Source organism: Melospiza melodia, unplaced genomic scaffold (genome assembly GCF_035770615.1).
Source record: "Melospiza melodia melodia isolate bMelMel2 unplaced genomic scaffold, bMelMel2.pri scaffold_285, whole genome shotgun sequence".
Lineage (NCBI taxonomy): Eukaryota > Metazoa > Chordata > Aves > Passeriformes > Passerellidae > Melospiza > Melospiza melodia.
In genome coordinates, this window is record NW_026948604.1 from 37374 (window position 1) to 53998 (window position 16625).

At 39.1% G+C, this 16625-nt stretch overlaps 1 protein-coding gene across 1 annotated transcript in view; it reads right to left on the bottom strand.

Annotated features, from left to right (window-relative positions):
- Positions 1-15946, bottom strand: part of DNAJC27 (DnaJ heat shock protein family (Hsp40) member C27) — a 28015-nt gene extending 12069 nt beyond the window's left edge. Inside the window, exons 1-4 of the mRNA XM_063182660.1 lie at positions 15688-15946; positions 15297-15379; positions 9792-9861; positions 4277-4441 (exon numbers count right to left, since the gene is read on the bottom strand). Coding sequence (XP_063038730.1) covers positions 4277-4441; positions 9792-9861; positions 15297-15379; positions 15688-15774 — 405 coding nt within the window. The 5' untranslated portion in view covers positions 15775-15946. The remainder of the gene's footprint in view (positions 1-4276; positions 4442-9791; positions 9862-15296; positions 15380-15687) is intronic.
- Between the last annotated feature and the right edge of the window lie 679 nt (positions 15947-16625).

The window sequence follows — 16625 nt, forward strand, 5'->3', positions numbered from 1 at the left end:
GGAATAATGAAATAAACACCCGCAGCTTCCCCGCGTCCACCTGGGAATAAACCACGGGAAAAAGCGGAATAAACAATGGGAATAATGAAATAAACACCCACAGCTTCCCTGCGTCCACCTGGGAATAAACCACGGGAAAAACAACGGGAATAAACACCGGGAAAAAGTGAAATAAACAATGGGAATAATGAAATAATCACCCGCAGCTTCCCTGCATCCACCTGGAATGAAAATGGTAAAAACGGGAATAAACACCGGGAAAAAGTGAAATAAACCATGGGAATAATAAACTAACCACACGCAGCTTCCCCGCGTCCACCTGGGAATAAACCACGGGAAAAACAACGGGAAAATTGGGAATAAACAACGGGAAAATTGGGACATAAACACCCGCGGCTTCCCCGCGTCCATCTGGGAATGAAAATGGTAAAAACGGGAATAAACAACGGGAAAAATGGGAATAAACAATGGGAATAATAAAATAATCACCCGCAGCTTCCCCGCGTCCACCTGGGAATAAACCATGGGAAAAATGGGAATAAACAACAAGAAAATGTGAAATAATCACTGGAAAATGTGAAATACACACCCGCAGCTTCCCCGCGTGCACCTGGGAATAAACAATGGGAAAACTTGAAATAAACAACGGGAAAATTAGGAATAAACAACGGGAATAATAAAATAAACACCCACAGCTTCCCCGTGTCCACCTGGGAATAAAAACAATAGGAAAAATTGGGAATAACCAACAGGAAAATGTGAAACAAACACCCGCAGCTTTCCGCGTCCACCTGGGAATAAACAACGGGAAAATTTGGAATAAACAATGGGAAAATGTGAAATAAACACCCGCAGCTTTTCCGCATCACCTGGGAATAAACAACGGGAAAAAGGGGAATAAACAACGGGAAAAATGGGAATAAACAACGGGAGAACTGGGAATAAACAGTGGGAAAATTTGGAATAAACAACGGGAAAAATGGGAATAAACCATGGGAAAAACGGGAATAAACAACGGGAAAATTGGGAATAAACAACGGGATAATGTGAAATAAACACCCGCAGCTTCCCCATGTCCACCTGGGAATAAACCACAGGAAAAACGGGAATAAACAACGGGACAAATGGGAATAAACAATGGGAAAATGTGAAATAATCACCCGCAGCTTCCCCGCATCCACCTGGGAACGATGGGAAAAACAACGGAATAAACAACGGGAAAATGTGAAAAAAACAACGGGAAAATTGGGAATAACCAATGGGAAAATGTGAAATAACCAACGGGAAAACGTGAAATAAACACCCGCAGCTTCCCCGCGTCCACCTGCAAATAAACAACGGGAAAAAATGGGAATAAACACCGGGAAAAACGGGAATAAACCACGGGAAAATTGGAATAAACCACGGGAAAATTGGGAATAAACCCTGTACCTTGTTGGCGCAGACGGCGAAGACGACGCCGTCCAGGCCGGCGTGCGGCCCCAGCTCGGAACAAAACCCCTAAAAAACATCTCCAGAATTCCCGAAATTCCCACAATTTCAATCCCACGGGGTCCAATCAGGAGCAAAGTTCCAGAATTCCCAAAATTCCCAGAATTTCCTGAAAACTCGCGTACCTTGTTGGCGCAGACGGCGAAGACGACACTGTCCAGGCCGGCGTGCGGCCCCAGCTCGGAACAGAACCCCTAAAACATCTCCAGAATTCCCGAAATTCCCACAGTTTCAATCCCACGGGATCCAGTCAGGAACAAACTTCCAGAATTCCCAAAATTCCCAGAATTTCCTGAAAACTCGCGTACCTTGTTGGCGCAGACGGCGCAGACAACGCCGTCCAGGCTGGCGTGCGGCCCCAGCTCGGAACAAAACCCCTAAAACACCTCCAGAATTGCCGAAATTCCACAGTCTCAATCCCACGGGATCCAATCAGGAGCAAAGTTCCAGAATTCCCAAACTTCCCAGAATTTTCCGGAAACTCACGTACCTTGTTGGCGCAGACGGCGCAGACGACGCCGTCCAGGCCGGCGTGCGGCCCCAGCTCGGAACAGAACCCCTAAAACATCTCCAGAATTCCCGAAATTCCCACAAGTTCAATCCCACAGGATCCAGTCAGGAACAAACTTCCGGAATTCCCAAAATTCCCACAATTTCAATCCCACGGGATCCAGTCAGGAACAAACTTCCGGAATTCCCAAAATTCCCAGAATTTTCCGGAAACTTGTGTACCTTGTTGGCGCAGACGGCGCAGACGACGCCGTCCAGGCCGGCGTGCGGCCCCAGCTCGGAACAAAACCCCTAAAAAACATCTCCAGAATTCCCAAACTTCCCAGAATTTTCCGGAAACTCACGTACCTTGTTGGCGCAGACGGCGAAGACGACGCTGTCCAGGCTGGCGTGCGGCCCCAGCTTGGAACAGAACCCTAAAACATCTCCAGAATTCCCAGAATTCCCACAATTTCAATCCCACGGGATCCAATCAGGAACAAACTTCCAGAACTCGCAAAATTCCCAGAATTTTCCGGAAAATGGCGCACCTTGTTGGCGCAGACGGCGCAGACGACGCCGTCCAGGCCGGCGTGCGGCCCCAGCTCGGAACAGAACCCCTAAAACATCTCCAGAATTCCCAAAATTCCCACAGTTTCAATCCCACGGGATCCAGTCAGGAGCAAACTTCCGGAATTCCCAAAATTCCCAGAATTTCAATCCCACGGGATCCAGTCAGGAACAAACTTCCGGAATTCCCCAAAATTCCAGAATTTTCCGGAAAACTCGTGTACCTTGTTGGCGCAGACGGCGATGCCGACGCTGTCCAGGCTGGCGTGCGGCCCCAGCTCGGAACAGAACCCCTAAAACATCTCCAGAATTCCCAAAATTCCCACAATTTCAATCCCACGGGATCCAGTCAGGAACAAACTTCTGGAATTCCCAAAATTCCCAGAATTTCCTGGAAAATCACGCACCTTGTTGGCGCAGACGGCGCAGACGACGCCGTCCAGGCCGGCGTGCGGCCCCAGCTTGGAACAAAACCCCTAAAACATCTCCAGAATTCCCGAAATTCCCACAAGTTCAATCCCACAGGATCCAATCAGGAACAAACTTCCAGAACTCGCAAAATTCCCAGAATTTTCCGGAAACTCGCGTACCTTGTTGGCGCAGACGGCGCAGACGACGCCGTCCAGGCCGGCGTGCGGCCCCAGCTCGGAACAGAACCCCTAAAACATCTCCAGAATTCCCGAAATTCCCACAGTTTCAATCCCACGGGATCCAATCAGGAGCAAACTTCCAGAATTCCCAAAATTCCCAGAATTTTCCGGAAATGGCGTACCTTGTTGGCGCAGACGGCGATGCCGACGCTGTCCAGGCTGGCGTGCGGCCCCAGCTCGGAACAAAACCCCTAAAACATCTCCAGAATTCCCGAAATTCCACAGTTTCAATCCCACGGGATCCAATCAGGATCAAAGTTCCAGAATTCCCAAACTTCCAGAATTTTCCGGAAACTCGCGTACCTTGTTGGCGCAGACAACGCCGTCCAGGCCGGCGTGCGGCCCCAGCTCGGAACAGAACCCCTAAAACATCTCCAGAATTCCCGAAATTCCCACAAGTTCAATCCCACAGGATCCAGTCAGGAACAAACTTCCAGAATTCCCAAAATTCCCACAATTTCAATCCCACGGGATCCAGTCAGGAACAAACTTCCGGAATTCCCAAATTCCCAGAATTTTCGGAAACTGGCGTACCTTGTTGGCGCAGACGGCGAAGACGACGCTGTCCAGGCTGGCGTGCGGCCCCAGCTCGGAACAGAACCCCTAAAAAACATCTCCAGAATTCCCAAAATTCCCACAGTTTCAATCCCACGGGATCCAATCAGGAACAAACTTCCAGAATTCCCAAACTTCCCAGAATTTTCCGGAAAGTCGCGTACCTTGTTGGCGCAGACGGCGCAGACGACGCTGTCCAGGCCGGCGTGCGGCCCCAGCTCGGAACAGAACCCCTAAAACATCTCCAGAATTCCCAAAATTCCCACAGTTTCAATCCCACGGGATCCAATCAGGAACAAACTTCCAGAATTCCCAAAATTCCCAGAATTTCCTGGAAAATCACGCACCTTGTTGGCGCAGACGGCGAAGACGACGCTGTCCAGGCCGGCGTGCGGCCCCAGCTCGGAACAAAACCCCTAAAACATCTCCAGAATTCCCAAAATTCCCACAATTTCAATCCCACGGGATCCAGTCAGGAGCAAACTTCCGGAATTCCCAGAATTTTCCGGAAACTGGCGCACCTTGTTGGCGCAGACGGCGAAGACGACGCTGTCCAGGCTGGCGTGCGGCCCCAGCTCGCGGCGCATCTCGGCCAGCCACGAGTCGAGCGCCTCGAAGGATTCCTTGGAGCCCACGTCGTACACCAGCAGCACCCCCTGCGTGTCCTTGTAGAACTCGTTACGCACCTGGCACAAAAGGGGGCAAAAACGAAAATATTCCTGGGAAAAATTCAAAATTCCAGGGGAAAAAAAATTCCGGGGAAAAAGGGAAATTTCGCCCCTGCATGTCCTTGAATGAAATGAAATGAAATGAAATGAAATGAAATGAAATAAAATAAAAAATATAAAAGTAAAATAAAATAAAGTAAAATAAAATAAAATAAAATAAAGTAAAATAAGTATGTATTATTTTATATTGTATTATATTATATTATATTATATTATATTATATTATATTATATTATATTATATTATATTATATTATATTATATTATATTATATATTATATTATATTATACTATATTAATGTAATATAACATAACATAATGTAATATATTATAATATAATATAATATCATATCATATCATATCATATTATATCATATCATATCATAATATAATATAATAATATAATATAATAATATAATATAATATAATAATATAATACAATATAACATAATGAAACAGAATTAAATATAATGAAATAAAACAAAATATAATATAATACAATACAATACAATAATATTCCACAGAGAACTCGTTACGCACCTGGCAGAAAACGGGGGAAAAACGAAAATATTCCTGGGAAAAAATTCAAAATGCCAGGGGAAAAAATACAAGGGAAAAAGGGAAAAAACTAAAATATTCCTGGGAAAAATTCAAAATTCCAGGGGAAAAAAAATTCCCGGAAAAAATTCCGGGGAAAAAGGGAAAAAACTAAAATATTCCTGGGAAAAATTCAAAATTCCAAGGGGAAAAGAAATTCCAGGAAAAAATTCCGGGGAAAAAGGGAAATTTCGCCCCTGCATGTTGTTGAATAAAATAAAATAAAAAGAAATAAAAAGAAATGAAATGAAATGAAATGAAATGAAATGAAATAAAATGAAATGAAAAGAAATGAAATGAAAAGAAATGAAATGAAATAAAAATAAAATAAAATAAAATAAAATAAAATAAGATAAAATGAAATAAAATAAAATAAAATAAAGTAAAATAAGTATGTATTATATTATATTATATTATACTGTATTATATTATATTATATTATATTATATTATATTATATTATATTATATTATATTATATTAATGCAATATAACATAATGAAACATAATTAAATATAATGAAATAAAACCAAATATAATATAATACAATACAATACAATAATATTCGACAGAGAACTCGTTACGCACCTGGCAGAAAAGGGGGCAAAAACTAAAATATTCCTGGGAAAAATTCAAAATTCCAGGGGAAAAAAAAATTCCAGGAAAAAATTCCGGGGAAAAAGGGAAATTTCGCCCCTGCATGTCCTTGAATAAAATAAAATAAAATAAAATAAAATAAAATAAAATAAAATTAAATTAAATTAAATTAAATTAAATAAAATAACAAAATAAGATAAAATAAAGTAAAATAAAATAAAGTAAAATAAGTATATATTATTTCCTATTGTATTATATTATTTTATATTACATTATATTATACTATAGTATATTACATTATTGTAATATATGCAATATATGTAATGTAATGTAATATAATTTAATATAATATAATACATTATAATATAATAATATAATACAATATAATATAATGAAATATAATAAAATAAAACAAAATATAACATAATGCAATACAATACAATAATATTCCAGGGAGAAAAAAATGAGGGGAAAAATTCAGGGAAAAAAAATCAGGCGAAAAAGGAAAATTCCCCCCCTGCGTGTCCTTGTGGAACTCGATACACACCTGGCAGAAAAGGGGGGAAAAACTAAAATATTCCTGGGAAAAATTCAAAATTCCAGGAAAGAATTCCGAGGAAAAAGGGAAATTTCACCCCTGCATGACCTTGAATAAAATAAAATAAAATAAAATAAAATAAAATAAAATAAAATAAAATAAAATAAAACAAAATAAGATAAAATGAAATAACAAAAAATAAAGTAAAATAAGTATATATTATTTCATATTATTTCATATTGTATCACATTGTGTTACATTATATTACATTACATTATTGTAATGTAATATAATGTAATATAATGTAATATAATGTAATATAATGTAAGACAATGTAATATAATGTAACATAATATAATATAATATAATATAATATAATATAATATAATATAATATAATATAATATAATAAAATATAATATAATATAATATAATATAATATAATATAATATAATATAATATAATATAATATAATATTATATAATATTATATAATACAATGTAATATAATATTATAATACAACATAATATAATGAAATATAATAAAATAAAACAAAATATAATACAATGCAATACAATACAATAATATTCCAGGGAGAAGAAAATGAGGGGAAAAATTCAGGGAAAAAAAATCAGGCGAAAAAGGAAAATTCCCCCCCTGCGTGTCCTTGTAGAACTCGATACACACCTGGCAGAAAAGGGGGGAAAAACTAAAATATTCCTGGGAAAAATTCAAAATGCCAGGGGAAAAAATTCTGGGGAAAAAGGGAAAAAACTAAAATATTCCTGGGAAAAATTCAAAATTCCAGGGGAAAAAAATTCCCGGAAAAAATTCCGGGGAAAAAGGGAAAAAACTAAAATATTCCTGGGAAAAATTCAAAATTCCAGGGGAAAAGAAATTCCAGGAAAAAATTCCGGGGAAAAAGGGAAATTTCGCCCCTGCATGTCGTTGAATAAAATAAAATAAAAAGAAATAAAAAGAAATGAAATGAAATGAAATTAAATGAAATAAAATGAAATTAAAAGAAATGAAACGAAATAAAATAAAATAAAATAAAATAAAATAAAATAAAATAAAATAAAATAAAATAAAATAAAATAAGATAAAATAAAATAAAATAAAATAAAGTAAAATAAGTATGTATTATATCATATTATATTATACTGTATTATATTATATTATATTATATTATATTATATTATATTATATTATATTATATTACATTGTATTATAATAATGCAATATAACATAATATAATATAATAATATAATACGATATAATATAATGAAACATAATTAAATATAATGAAATAAAACCAAATATAATATAATACAATACAATACAATAATATTCGACAGAGAACTCGTTACGCACCTGGCAGAAAAGGGGGCAAAAACTAAAATATTCCTGGGAAAAATTCAAAATTCCAGGGGAAACAAAAATTCCAGGAAAAAATTCCGGGGAAAAAGGGAAATTTCGCCCCTGCATGTCCTTGAATAAAATAAAATAAAATAAAATAAAATAAAATAAAATAAAATAAAATAAAATAAAATAAAATAAAATAAAATAAAATAACAAAATAAGATAAAATAAAGTAAAATAAAATAAAGTAAAATAAGTATATATTATTTCCTATTGTATTATATTATATTATTTTATATTACATTATATTATATTATAGTATATTACATTATTGTAATATATGCAATATATGTAATGTAATGTAATGTAATATAATTTAATATAATATAATACATTATAATATAATAATATAATACAATATAATATAATGAAATATAATAAAATAAAACAAAATATAACATGATGCAATACAATACAATAATATTCCAGGGAGAAAAAAATGAGGGGAAAAATTCAGGGAAAAAAAATCAGGCGAAAAAGGAAAATTCCCCCCCTGCGTGTCCTTGTAGAACTGGATACACACCTGGCAGAAAAGGGGGGAAAAACTAAAATATTCCTGGGAAAAATTCAAAATTCCAGGAAAAAATTCAGGGGAAAAAGGGAAATTTTGCCCCTGCATGACCTTGAATAAAATAAAATAAAATGAAATAAAATGAAATAAAATGAAATAAAATGAAATAAAATGAAATAAAATAAAATAAAATAAAATAAAATAAAATAAAATAAAATAAAATAAAATAAAATAAAATAAAATAAGATAAAATAACAAAAAATAAAGTAAAATAAGTATATATTATTTCATATTATTTCATACTGTATCACATTGTGTTACATTATATTACATTACATTATTGTAATGTAATATAATGTAAGACAATGTAATATAATGTAAGACAGTGTAATATAATATAATATAATGTAATGTAATGTAATATAATATAATATAATATAATATAATATAATATAATATAATATAATATAATATAATATAATATAATATAATATAATATAATATAATATAATATAATACAATGTAATATAATATAATATAATACAATGTAATATAATATAATATAATACAAGGTAATATAATATTATAATACAACATAATATAATGAAATATAATAAAATAAAACAAAATATAACATAATGCAATACAATACAATAATATTCCAGGGAGAAGAAAATGAGGGGAAAATTTCAGGGAAACAAAAATCAGGCGAAAAAGGAAAATTCCCCCCCTGCGCGTCCTTGTAGGAACTCGATACACACCTGGCAGAAAAGGGGGGAAAAACTAAAATATTCCTGGGAAAAATTCAAAATTCCAGGAAAAAATTCAGGGGAAAAAGGGAAATTTTGCCCCTGCATGTCCTTGAATAAAATAAAATAAAATAAAATATAACAAAATAAGATAATATAAAATAGAGTAAAATAAAATAAAGTAAAATAAATATATATTAATTTATATTGTATTACATTATATTATATTATATTTTATTATATTATATTACATTACATTATATGATATTATATTATATTATATTATATTATATTATATTATATTATATTATATTATATTATATTATATTATATTATATTATATTATATTATATTATATTATATTATATTATATTATACAATATTATATTATATTATATTATATTATATTATATTATATTATATTATATTATATTATATTATATTATATTATATTATATTATATTATATTATATTATATTATATTATATTATTGTAATGTATTGTAATAGAATAAAATATAATAATATAATACAATATAATATAAAAAAATTACAGGGTAAAAAAAAAACCAAAAAAAAACCAGGGGAAAAAAATTCCAGGAGAAAAGAAATTCCAGGGAAAAAAACCAACTGGGGAAAAAAAAATCCAGGGGAAAAAAAAATCCAGGGGAAAAATTCCAAGGATAACAAAAAAACAAAAAACAAAAAAAAACCAAAAAAACCCCCCCAAAATTAAAAAAGACTAAAAAATCCATGGAAAATAAATCAGGGAAAAATGTGGAGTAAAAAACAGGGGAAAAAAAATTTAGGAAAAATTATCTAAAAAATGCAGGGAAGAGTCCAAGGGAAGAATTCCCGACTTTCAAAGGGGAATTTTGGGAATTTTTGGGAATTCTGACCTCGTAGAAGAAGGGGTGCCCGGCCATGTCGAAGATGTTCACCTTGATCTCCCGGTCCCGGATCTGCACCCTGGAAAACGTGTTGGAATTCTGGGAATTCCAGGAATAAAAACCCCTTGGAATTTCAGGGAAAAAAAAAAAAAACAAAACACGGAATTCTGGGAATTCCGGGAAAAACCCCTCAGAATTTCAGGAATTCCCCAAGGATTTGGAATCTCTGGATTCCAGGGTGGGAATTGTTCCTGAATTCCAAGGGGAGGTCATCTGGGGGAACTTGAATCCTATTATCTCATTATCCAAAAATCCCAAAATCCCACAATCCCATAAATCCCATCCCCTTACCTTCGCCATCCATCCCATCCCATCATCCCACAATCCCATTATCCCATCCATCCCGTTATCCCGTTATCCCATCATCCCACAATCCCATTATCCCATCCATCCCGTTATCCCGTTATCCCATCATCCCACAATCCCATTATCCCATCCATCCCATCATCCCACAATCCCATCATCCCACAATCCCATTATCCCATCCATCCCGTTATCCCACAATCCCATCATCCCACAATCCCATTATCCCATCCATCCTGTTATCCCGTTATCCCATCATCCCACAATCCCATTATCCCATCCATGCCGTTATCCCGTTATCCCATCATCCCACAATCCCATTATCCCATCCATCCCGTTATCCCATTATCCCATCGTCCCACAATCCCATTATCCCATCCATCCCGTTATCCCGTTATCCCATTATCCCATCGTCCCACAATCCCGTTACCCCATCCATCCCGTTATCCCATTATCCCACCATCCCACAATCCCATTATCCCGTCCATCCCGTTATCCCATTATCCCACAATCCCACAATCCCATTATCCCGTCCATCCCGTTATCCCATTATCCCATCATCCCACAATCCCATTGTCCCATCCATCCCGTTATCCTGTTATCCCATTATCCCAAATCCCATTATCCCGTCCATCCCGTTATCCCGTTATCCCATCATCCCACAATCCCATTATCCCGTCCATCCCGTTATCCCGTTATCCCATCATCCCACAATCCCATTATCCCATCCATCCCGTTATCCTGTTATCCCATTATCCCACAATCCCATCATCCCATCCATCCCGTTATCCCGTTATCCCATTATCCCATCGTCCCACAATCCCATTACCCCATCCATCCCGTTATCCTGTTATCCCGTTATCCCATCATCCCACAATCCCATCATCCCATCCATCCCGTTATCCTGTTATCCCATCCCATCCCATAATTTCATCACCCCATTATCCCACCCCATTCCATCCCATTACTCCATTATCCCATAAAATCCCATGAATCCCAAGAATTCCATCATCCCATTACCCCATTATCCCATCAATCCCAGGATCCCATTATCCCAGGATCCCATTATTATCCCATAAATCCCATTATCCCATAAATCCCATTATCCCGTTTTCCCATCACCCTGCCGTTCCATTGCTCCCATTCCCATTATCCCGTAAATCCCATCCCATTATCCCTGTTATCCCATTGTCTCACCATCCCGTTATTCCATGCCCTCATACAATGACCCAATCATTATCCCATCCCATTATCCCACCCCACCATGCCGTTGTTCCATAAATCCAATCCCGTTATCCCACTGATCCCATCCCGTTGTCCCGCCAATCCCATCCCCATTCCTTGGGAGAAACCCCAACCCCATCCAGCTCCAATCTCCAGGGACAGCTCCCATTATTCCCATTATTCTCGTTACTCCCATTATTCCCATCCCAATCCCGATCCCATTATTCCCATTCCCATCATCCCCACCATTCCCATTATCCCCATTAACCCTATAATTTCCACTATTCCCACCCCAATCCCAACCCCATTCCCATTATTCCCACTATTCCCATTCCCATTATCCCCACCATTCCCACCATGTCCTTTATTCCCATCACCATTCTCCTCACCATTCCCATCATTCCCATTATTCCCATTGTTCCCATTATTCCCATTATCCCCTTTCGCCATCATTCCCAGTATTCCTGTTGTCCCCTTCATCCCCATCATTCCCATTATTCCTTTCATTACCATTCCCATTATCTCCACCATTCCCACCACTCCCATCACTGCTGTCATTCCCATCCCCACTATCCCCACCGTTCCATCATTCCCATCCCAATCCCAATCCCATTATTCCCAATCCCATTATTCCCATTATCCCCACTATCCCCACCATTCCCATTATCCCCATTCCCATTATCTCCAATCCCAATCCCATTATCCCATTACTCCCATTATCCCCATTATCCCCATTTTTTCCATTATCCCAATCCCAATCCCATTATTTCCAATCCCATCCCCATCATTCCCATTACCCCCATCATTCCCATTATCCCAACTATTCCCACCATTCCCATTATTCCCCTTATCCCCATTCCCATAATCCCCATTATTCCCATTATCCCACTATTCCCATTATCCCCATCCTATTCCCATTATCCCCATTATTCCCATCTTTCCAATTATCCCATTATCCCCATTATCCCATTATTCCCATTTTTCCCATCCCATCCCACAATCATTCCCACCATTCCCAATCCCATTCCCATTATTCCCATCATTCCCATTACCCTCATGTTTTCCATTATCCCAACTGCCCCCACCTCATCCCAATCCCAATCCCATTATTCCCAACCCCATTCCAGTTATCCCATTACTGCCACTATTCCCATTATCCCAGTATCCCCATTAACCCATTACTCCCATCATTCCCATTATTCCCATTATCCCACTGTTCCCATTAACCCCATTATCCCCATTATTCCTGTTATCCCAGTTATCCCATTACTGCCACTATTCCCATTATCCCAGCATCCCCATTAACCCATTACTCCCATCATTCCCATTATTCCCATTATCCCAGTGTTCCCATTAACCCCATTATTCCCACTATCCCCGTTATCCCCATTCCCAGTATTCCCATCATTCCCACTCTTCCTATTATCCCCATTATTCCCATAACCCCGTTATCCCATTACTCCCATCATCCCCATTACTCCCATCATCCCCATTATCCCCATCCTATTCCCATTATCCCCATTATTCCCATTTTTCCGTTATCCCAATTGTCCCCACCTCATCCCAATCCCAATCCCAATCCCAATCCCATTATTTCCAACCCAGTTCCCATCATTCCCATTATCCCAACTATTCCCACCATTCCCATTATTCCCCTTATCCCCATTCCCATAATCCCCATTATTCCCATTATCCCATTATCCCCATTATTCCCATCCTATTGCCATTATCCCCATTATTCCCATTTTTCCAATTATCCCATTATCCCCATTATCCCATTATTCCCATTTTTCCCATCCCATCCCACAATCATTCCCATTATTCCCAATTCCATTCCCATTATTCCCATCATTCCCATTACCCTCATGTTTTCCATTATCCCAACTGCCCCCACCTCATCCCAATCCCAATCCCATTATTCCCAATCCCATTCCAGTTATCCCATTACTGCCACTATTCCCATTATCCCAGTATCCCCATTAACCCATTACTCCCATCATTCCCATTATTCCCATTATCCCACTGTTCCCATTAACCCCATTATCCCCATTATTCCTGTTATCCCAGTTATCCCATTACTGCCACTATTCCCATTATCCCAGCATCCCCATTAACCCATTACTCCCATCATTCCCATTATTCCCATTATCCCAGTGTTCCCATTAACCCCATTATTCCCACTATCCCCGTTATCCCCATTCCCAGTATTCCCATCATTCCCACTCTTCCTATTATCCCCATTATTCCCATAACCCCGTTATCCCATTACTCCCATCATCCCCATTACTCCCATCATCCCCATTATCCCCATCCTATTCCCATTATCCCCATTATTCCCATTTTTCCGTTATCCCAATTGTCCCCACCTCATCCCAATCCCAATCCCAATCCCAATCCCATTATTTCCAACCCAGTTCCCATCATTCCCATTATCCCAACTATTCCCACCATTCCCATTATTCCCCTTATCCCCATTCCCATAATCCCCATTATTCCCATTATCCCATTATCCCCATTATTCCCATCCTATTGCCATTATCCCCATTATTCCCATTTTTCCAATTATCCCATTATCCCCATTATCCCATTATTCCCATTTTTCCCATCCCATCCCACAATCATTCCCATTATTCCCAATTCCATTCCCATTATTCCCATCATTCCCATTACCCTCATGTTTTCCATTATCCCAACTGCCCCCACCTCATCCCAATCCCAATCCCATTATTCCCAATCCCATTCCAGTTATCCCATTACTGCCACTATTCCCATTATCCCAGCATCCCCATTTTCCCCATTATTCCCATCATTCCCATTATTCCCATTATCCCAGTATCCCCATTAACCCATTACTCCCATCATTCCCATTATTCCCATTATCCCACTGTTCCCATTAACCCCATTATCCCCATTGTTCCTGTTATCCCAGTTATCCCATTACTGCCACTATTCCCATTATCCCAGCATCCCCATTAACCCATTACTCCCATCATTCCCATTATTCCCATTATCCCAGTGTTCCCATTAACCCCATTATTCCCACTATCCCCGTTATCCCCATTCCCATTATTCCCATCATTCCCACTATTCCCACTATCCCCACTATCCCCATTATTCCCATTTTTCCATTATCCCAATTGTCCCCACCTCATCCCAATCCCAATCCCAATCCCAATCCCAATCCCAATCCCAATCCCAATCCCATTATTTCCAACCCAGTTCCCATTATTCCCATTATCCCCATCACGCCCGCTATCCCATCTATTCCCACCATTCCCATTATCCCATTATCCCCATTCCCAGTGTCCCCGTTATCCCAGCTATTCCCACAATTCCCATTATCCCATTACTCCCACCATTATCCCATTATTCCCATTATCCCCCTTACTCCCATTATTCCCATTATCCCCACAATCCCAATTATCCCCACAATTCCCACCATTCCCTTAATTCCCATTATCCCAATTATCCCCATTCCCATCACTCCCATCATTCCCAGTATTTCCAATCCCATTCCTAGTATTCCCATTCCTGTTATTCCCATTATCCCATTATCCCCATTATTCCCACCATTCCCATTATTCCCATTGTCCCCATTCCCAGTGTTCCCATTATCCCAATTATTCCCATTTTTCCCATCCCATTCCCAATCTCATTCCCATTATTCCCAATCCAAATCTCAAAATTCCCATTACTCCCATTATTCCCACCATTCCCATTATCCCATTATTCCTGTTATTCCAAATATCCCATTATCCCCGTTATTCCAAATATACCATTATCGCCATTCCCATTATCCCAATTATCCCATTATTCCCATCATTTCCAGTGTCTCCATTATTCCCATTATCCCCATTACCCACATCATTCCCACCATTCCCATTATCCCGTTATTCCCGTTATTCCCGTTATTCCCGCTCTTCTCACTTGGTGACGCCGTAGTCGATGCCGATGGTGGCCAGGTACTTGGGCACGAACCTCTTCTCGCAGTACCGCTTGATGATGCAGCTCTGCGCCGCGGGAAAACGCCAAATTCCCGCCAAATCCCAAAAATCCCCAAAATTCCAACTTTTGGAAACGCCGCCCCCGCCCTATAACGCCGCCGAGCCCCGCCCCCTTCGCTATCAACCAATCAGAACCGCGTGTTCACACAAAGCACCGCCCACCCGCCTGTCAATCAACCGTAACAACAACTACGAGATGCCGGCCGCGGATTGGTTGCGTCGCGCCAATCATCGCAGCGCGCCCGCCCTCCCGCGTTTCTAATTGGTCATCCCGCCTGCCCCTCACGGCCCGCGGGCCAATAGCAGCGCCTCACCTTGCCCACCTCGGCGTTGCCCATGGAGATGACTTTAACCCGCAGCGCCTTGCGCGGCTCCTTCCGCTTGGCCGCGTTCGCCTCCATGGCGGGGCCGCGGCGCCGCGGGCCGGGCCCGGTGCCGGAGCCGGTTCCGGTGGCGGTTCCGGTGCCGGAGCCGGTTCCGGTGGCGGTTCCGGTGCCGGTGGCGGTTCCGGTGCCGGTGGGAGCGGCAGAGGCCGGAGGGAGGCAGCAACGGCGGCAGAGCGGCGCTCCCGCCTCAGCCCGGCCGCGCCGCCCGAGTTCTCGCGAGATTTGAGGCGGGAGCGGGGCGGGGGGGGGAGGATCCGCCAGGGGGCGCCAAGCGCGCGGCGCGGGTCACGTGGCCGTGCCGGGGTCACGTGTCAATTGTCATTGTCACGTGTCACTGTCCCATGAAAATCCGCCAAAAACGCAAATCGCAGAAAAAAATCAAAATCTCACCAAAAAACCCCCGAAAATCCCAGGGAAAAAACGAAATAGCACCAAAAAACCCCAAAAGTCCTATTGGAATCCCACCAAAAACCCAAAACTCCTGGAAAAAAAAAACACCAAATCCCACTATAAAACTCAAAAAAACTTAAAAATCCCAAAAAATCCTATAAAGAAGCCCAAAATCCCACCAAAAAACCTAGTCCGATAAAAAAACTCCAAAATAGCCTATTATAAATTTAAAAAAATCCTATCAAGAACCCCAAAATACCACTAAAAAAAAACTCCAAAAATCAAACTTAAAACAAGCCAAAAAATCCCAGGGGAAAAAAAACCCAAATCCCACAAAAACCAAACAAAAAAAATCATATTAAAAACTCCAAAAAAATCCTACAAAGAACTCCAAAATGCCAAAAAAAAAAAAAAAAAAAAAAAACAAAAACCCAAAATCAAACTTTAGAAAGCCCCAAATCCCAGGAAAAAACCCA